This window comes from Helianthus annuus, chromosome 16 (genome assembly GCF_002127325.2).
Source record: "Helianthus annuus cultivar XRQ/B chromosome 16, HanXRQr2.0-SUNRISE, whole genome shotgun sequence".
Classification (NCBI taxonomy): Eukaryota; Viridiplantae; Streptophyta; class Magnoliopsida; order Asterales; family Asteraceae; genus Helianthus; species Helianthus annuus.
The window spans coordinates 68,019,077-68,026,504 of record NC_035448.2 but is presented as its reverse complement, the minus strand read 5'-3'; the positions used below and the strand labels follow the sequence as shown (position 1 = coordinate 68,026,504).

The 7,428-nt window shown below is 40.6% G+C and overlaps 1 protein-coding gene across 1 annotated transcript; it reads left to right on the top strand.

Moving 5' to 3' along the window:
* Window positions 1–4,654: 4,654 nt before the first annotated feature.
* LOC110919275 lies at window positions 4,655–5,593 on the top strand. The gene has a single exon (XM_022163549.1). The coding sequence runs from the start codon at window positions 4,655–4,657 to the stop codon at window positions 5,591–5,593; it is 939 nt and encodes a 312-aa protein (XP_022019241.1).
* The last annotated feature ends 1,835 nt before the right edge of the window (window positions 5,594–7,428 follow it).

The window sequence follows — 7,428 nt, the reverse complement described above, 5'->3', positions numbered from 1 at the left end:
TTAAACACTCTTATAACTTGTTAGATTAGATTTACTTTATTGTTATTCATGACCCTCCCACTATCTTTGATGTGTGCAAAATGCAACATATAAATTACATCAAATGTGTCATAAAACTAACCCTTTTTAGTACTAATGTTGGAAAAAGTGTACTTTTGTCTTCCTTTTGTACTTTCAGGGTTAAATGATCTTAAATGAACAAAAGAAGCAAAAATGCAGCCAAAACTAACAATAATACAAGAAAAGGAATAAACGTGGCATGCCCGACCCCTCGGCAGCATCTCCCCAAGCAAAAACAAGAGAACAAAAGGCTGAACAAGCCCCGTGTTCATTGAGCACGGTGGCGTGCCCAAGTGTCTGTAGAAAAGACAAAGTTGTAGAAACTTCTATCACCCACCACGGGGGCGTGCCCAGCGGACACGGTGCCGTGGTCAACACTAAGATTCGTAGAATCCAAGCAAATCTTGATAGTACAGATACGCTTCTGCACACGGGGCCGTGCCCAGCAGACACGGGAGCGTGGTCAACTAATACAGACAAACTGCAATTAATGAAGAAAGAGAAGATGGGTGGACACGTGGCCGTGCCCAATAAACATGGGGCCGTGTCCGGGCTTCTGTGCAGGCTATAAATAGGGGTGTTTGGCTCACTTGCAACTCATCCCTTGGCAAACCACCTCTCTCACACTTCACCCACCCACCACCACCATCACAACCCACATCCACCACCATCATCCACCATCCATCATAGAGTGTGTGTAGTAGTCTCGGGATCCAAGATTAATCGTAAGAGTTCTTGACAATCAAAGGCCATGTTTGCCTAAGTCTCTTACGTCACTTGGTGAAGATAAGCATTTAGTGTAATACTTTTTATTTTTAAACTTTTCGCACTTTTTATTTGGTTATGTATTAATGACTTTAATAACTAGTTTCTTATGTTGAAGGTGAAACTTCCTTATCATTTGTCCGTGGTGTCTTGGCGTTATTTTATTGTCTATATAAAATAAAAGATTTACACCATTCATATCTCCACGGTTTATATGGAGATATGTTGGCTACCTGGTCGGGGGTTAAGGGAATGGTTTGGTAAGAATCTTGCCTTGTTCAGTGTATAGATCCCGTAAGGACCTGGGTCAAGCTTAGTAGGACCTCCTTCAATACCCACTGGTATTGGATGGCGGGGGTTCGAATTTCTTGATCCCCTCATATGTAAACTACTATTAAGATAATAACTCGGCTACTTAGGATTGTAGCCCTGCTGACTCAAACTACTTAGCCGAGGGTAATGTCACCTTCAAAAAGGGACCTACCACATTACGCATTAATAACTTAATTAATTATCTTTCAATAATTCAACCCTTTAGGATTGTATACTTGCTGACTCAAACTACTGGGTTGAGGGTAACGTCACCTTCAAAAGAGGGGCCTACTACTATAACTAAGATAATCTCTTAAAAAGTGCAAAAGTGCGGAAATAATCAAAGGTTACACTAAAAGCGAGTCGGATCCAAGTGATTCATCTTGTCTATCTGTTTTTACTTTTATTTTTTTTATTTTCAGCATTTTTAGTTTTTATTTTCTAGTTTAAAACCTTTTTCTAAATTTTTGATTTGATTAGACGTTGAGGATTGTAATATACGAAATTTTCAAAACCCTAATAAAATAAATGTCATAAGTAGTGCGACATATTATTATGTCGGATATTCAAATGTCTAGAACGTTAGTTAACCTTTAGCCCCGAATTAAGGATGGTATAATAATAATAATCTTAATAAAAATAATGTGAATGTGAATGCCTTAAAAATGATGAAAGTAAAACATACTACCAGTTGGTAGAACTCACTTGTTGGGTGATTTTAGAGAATCGACAAGAACAAAAGAAAAAAAAAGAAAAGAGAAATATTATATTATACTAAATTAAGAACTAAATAAGGGATGAATAAAGAAATCAAATTTTTCAGTAATTATCATTCAACCCTTCCCAATTTTCGTTCAAATTGACGCGTCCTATTTGTTTCTAAAATTTCATCAACGCATAATGCGGGATTTCGTTTCCCTCCGAAACAGTAGACTATCCTTATTAATCGACCTCATTCACATTGTTTCACTCCTTGCGCAACCTTTCAAAAGACGATTCAAGCCACACAAAAAAAACCTTCTCGGAACAACCACCTTTCCGTAGTTACTCGCCGTGGTGATTCAGGCCGCACAACCCATCGGTACACCTCCGTCTGCTGCCACCGTCTCCCTCTTGTGTCCGTCGTTTCACGAATAGGTACCGAGATCACCTTTCTTCTCCTTTATAAACTGTGTTCGTAATTAGATTGACCGACTCCGACAATTTTTGGCAGCCGCCACTCGCCGCTGCACCCCTTTGAACCACCATTACTGTGAGAAACCAACCATCGCTGCTATTTGAACCACCGGGATCGCGAACCAGTCATCATCACCTTTCTACCGGATACACCCGCAATCACGCCGTTTTAGTCGTCCTCGCAACCATCGTTCGCCACCTTCTGTCATCACGAACCGCCACCACCGTTGTTTCGTTCTTCCGATCAGGAGAGGTAGGTGACCAACTCTAATGTTATTTCGTTTTCGGTTCCGGTAACTTTGGCGTGGGGTGTGGATTGGGTTCGTGAATTTCCGGCGACACGTCACTTTGAATGAACGTTGTGTGAGTTGTATGGGTGCTCTTTTGATGTGTGTGTCTGTGTGTATTTCGGTTGTGTTTATGTGTGTTATCTTGTGTGTATGAGTGTGTGTTTTGATTTATATTTGAAGGTGAGTGCATGGGTATGATGATATTAGGCATGTGATGACTGTTAACTAAATTGTATGTGAATATTATGTATGCATGATGCATGTGCTATGTATATTATGTGTGTGTATACTGTGTGCATGTGCGTGTGCAGTGTGTGTGTCCATCGAGTGTGTGTGTCATATGTGAAGGGGTGTTTGTTTAGTACTTGTTTAATAATAATTAATTAATTTTTTTTCCTTTTGTGAAAGTATACTGAGAGTGTTTTGTGATGCATGGTGTGAAGTACTTACACCATGGTGTGAAGTACTTATACTGTATCTTTGTTTTAGCATTCTAGGTGTGTGTAGGGTATGGTGATTTAAGTAAAAAAAAAAATTGAGCTAAACAGTGCATTGAAAAAAAAAACAAACAATAATAAATAAAGAATATCATTTTCATCTTTTATTTTACCAAATTATACACATATTTTGTAACTAAAATTTTGGACTTTATATGCTCATGGTGATATATATATATATATTTATATATAAACATTGTTCACAGTTAGCTAATTAAAATACAGGTTTGATATTTAAGTTTGGGTTTGTTCGCCGGGGAGTCTCGTATGTTAAACCAATCATTGAGCGTGAGCGAATTATCATATAACTGATTTATAAGATACGACATTTAGGTTCACGATATTTTTAAGGACAAACTGGGTAGTGGATTTTTGCTTTCCTTGCAAAACTAAGGTACGGATTCTTTGGTCTTCTCATCAGAGTATTTTTTTTATCATATCCGTCACTTTACAGTACGGATTTTGTTTGTTTCAGTTAGTTGTTTCAGTTCACATTTATTATTTGATAAGTTCGTAGTGGCATGCAATAGACTTTCGCAATTGTAATCATTGTTGCATGTTCCCATGAGAATCAGTTTAAGTTGCCTATATATTAACACATGGCCTAAGTTTCTGTACTCTGTCACCCGAGCATGTCTGGCTTGCCGTTTGGGCGTCAACGGCATGGCACTTATCGTGACAGTGCGTAATAAAAGTTCACGGCGTCTCTAGTTTGTGCTTGTGTAGCACCTGGCCCCTAGAGGCGTATAGATCGATCTTAGCTCTGAGTCTGAGTTTGTTGTCTGGAGATTGGAATTATGGGTGAACGCCACACTCACCATCTCATAGGTGCATGGACTAGCTAGCTGTGTACCCGTCTGTTTAGGCTCGTGGGTGCTTCCGTTTCACGTGACTTGGTTTGTTGTTATTTGTAGTCACGTAGTCTGATATCTGTTTCTGATCTGATCCGTTTATAATATTGTCGGGTATGCTTTGTATGTCTGATTATGTTCTGCCTCAGGTTATGTTCAGTATTTGTTCAAGTATCAATTTTGGTTTTGCGTTCAGAAATTTCATATTTCTTTCTTTATGTCCTTTCTTTACATGTACTATTTGATTTTTCCGTTACTGGGCAACCTTTGGCTCAACCGTAGTTTTCTTTGTTGTGTTTTTCTTAATTGTTGACAGGTAATCCGGGGAATGTTGGGAACTAGTGATGAGGAGAGTAAAATGCGGTTCAAGAATAAAGACTTTTATTTATTTAAGTATTTTGAATTAATTAATACTTAGGATTCTTGGTTTGTTTTCGAAACCTTTGGTTGTCTTTTGGATCCTACGTTTCCTCTTTAAACGGATTGTGTTTGGTTTTTGATATCTGTAATAGTGACACGTCAGCCCTATTCGGGTCGGGGTGTTACAGTTATGGTATCAGAGCCCAGGCTCCTTCCTGTAGAAAACTTTAACATTAATAATTAAACATGTGAGTTAATGGGTAGACGTCGGGTTAGGATTTCTCTCTTTTATTATCCACGTGATTTGAAATTTTTGCTTCTCACATGTGAACCTTCTTTTCATATGCCTCCTAGAAGAAGTGTGAACAACCGTCGTAACGAGAATAACGACATCCCTATTGAGACCCTCATTGCTAATGCTGTCAATACGGCTATCGCGGGTTTGGTTCCTAACTTGTTGCAACAGCTTCAGCAAAATAACAACAACGGGCCACAAGGGGGCAATAACAACAACGGACCACAAGGGGGTAACAACAACAACAACGGCCCTCAGGGCGGAAATGCTAACCCTCCTGTTGCCATTCATGAATGGCTTGATCGCTTCCAAAAGTTGAAGCCAAAATCGTTTAGTACTGCTGCTACTCCAGTTGAGGCGGAAAACTGGATTGCTCATATGGAGAAGAATTTTGAAGTGTTGGGGGTGAATGACGAATTCAAGGTCAGGCTTGCTAGTTACAAATTGGAGGACGATGCTCATAGGTGGTGGAAAGCTTTGAAGAATGCTCGTGGAGGAGATAATTATGCAGCCACACTCGCTTGGGATGACTTTCGTGCACTGTTCTATCAGCAGTATTTCACTGATGCTGATCGCAGTGAATATCTAAGGGAGTATGCCTCTATCATGCAGGGCAACGATGAGCCCATCATGGAATTTAAGAACCGTTTCTGTCGTTTGGTTAATTTTCTGGGCCCGACTGCAGGAACACCAGAGCAGCAAATCAACACTTTCAAGTGGGCTATATGTGACCGGGATAGGAAGTTCATCCTAAATCTTCGTTTTAACGACATTACTGAGATAGTTGATGCGGTTAAGAACTTGGATAACGATAAGAAGCATCGTCAAAAAGTGTTTGATGAAAATCGCAAGCGACCACGAGAAAATATTCAGGGGCAGTCTTCTACACATGCTGGAAACGATCAGTCTTTAGCACCACGAGACCGTAGACACCGTTCTGATAGGTTTTACAGCAATCAGTCAAGAAATGGGGGAAATCGAAATTAGAATCATAGGCCCGCAAAGAATAATCAGGCCCCCATTAGAGCCCAGCCTATGAATCAGCAGAATCCCCAACAGAACCCACCTCTGAATCGTGACCCTCCCTGTGCCACTTGCGGGAAACCACACAAGGGTCCATGTCGTCGAGCCGAAGGCCTCTGTTTCAGATGCGGAGGTGCAGGACACCAGATTAAAGAGTGCCCTCAGCTTAAAGCTAATGCTGGGGGAAATGCCAGGCCTGCTGGAGGACGAGTTTTTGCACTTACAGCTAATGATGCAGCTAATGCCCCAGGTACTGTTTCCGGTTATGTGCATATTGGTGAACGTGAATTGTATGCTCTTTTTGATACTGCCGCTACACATTCTGTGGTTTCTCTTTTATTTGCTAAATATTTGAAGTCTACTCCTACTGCCTTAGAGTATCCTCTAGTTATATCTACACCTTTGAGAGATGCTTCTGTTATCTCCTATGTTTATAGAAATTGCCCAATCCGAATTGAGTCCACCATTCGTGCAGCAGACTTGTATCCAATTCACATGAGTGATTTTGATGTTATCCTAGGTATGGACTGGCTATCGCAGCATAGCGTTTCGATTGAATGTCAGAGTCGTCGTGTTCTATTTGGAAATCCTCGGTGTCCTGAACTTGTTTATCAGGGGACTCACCCTCGTAAGTCCATTAAGATTATCTCTGCACTTAAAGCTCAAAAGTTTTTATCGCATGGCTGTGCCGGATTTCTTGCTTCTGTAAAAGTTACATCTTCCGAAGAGCCTAATATCTCTGATTATCCGATTGTCTATGAGTTTCCTGATGTTTTTCCTAAGGAGCTGCCTGGACTCCCACCAGATCGTGAAGTGGAGTTTACTATTGATCTTATTCCTGGTGCTGAGCCGATTTCTAAGGCACCTTATCGCATGGCACCTCTTGAGCTCAAGGAGCTCAAAGAGCAGCTACAAGAATTATTGGAACTTGGTTTTATCAGGCCTAGTGTCTCTCCTTGGGGCGCACCAGTCCTGTTCGTGAAAAAGAAGGATGGTTATATGAGACTCTGTATTGACTATCAAGAGTTAAATAAAATCACCATTCGAAATCGTTATCCGCTCCCTCGCATCGATGATTTGTTTGACCAGCTTCAGGGTGCCAAATGTTTTTCTAAGATTGATCTAAGGTCGGGTTATCACCAACTGAAGATTAAGGATTCTGATGTGCCTAAGTCAGCTTTTCGTACTCGGTATGGTCATTATGAGTTTTTGGTTATGCCGTTCGGTTTAACCAATGCTCCCGCTGTCTTCATGGACCTAATGAATCGAGTCTTTCATGAGTTTCTTGATAAATTCGTCATAGTCTTCATTGACGATATTCTGATTTATTCTAAGAGCAAGGAAGAGCATGAAGACCATCTTCGTATTGTGCTTGAGATTTTGCGATAGAAGAACCTTTATGCAAAATTCTCGAAGTGCGAATTCTGGTTAGACCAAGTAGCTTTTCTTGGTCATGTAGTTTCTGCTAGTGGTATCTCTATGGATCCTGCTAAGGTGGAGGCAATCACTAAATGGCCTACACCTACCTCTGTCACCGAGGTTCGCAGTTTTCTTGGCCTCGCCGGTTATTATCGCAGATTCGTTGAAGGATTTTCGACTATCGCTTTGCCTCTCACACAACTTATGAGAAAAGGGGTTAAGTACTCTTGGAACGAGGACCGTGAGAAAAGTTTTCAAGAATTGAAGAAAAGGTTGGTGTCTGCCCCGATTCTCACACTCCCATCAGGTACAGGTGGATATCAAATTTACAGTGATGCCTCGAAGAAGGGTCTTGGATGTGTTTTGATGCAGCATAACAA

What these genes read in the sequence shown, in the direction of transcription:
- LOC110919275 (XM_022163549.1), top strand. Translation starts at nt 4,655, where the DNA reads ATGCCTCCTAGAAGAAGTGTGAACAACCGTCGTAACGAGAATAACGAC.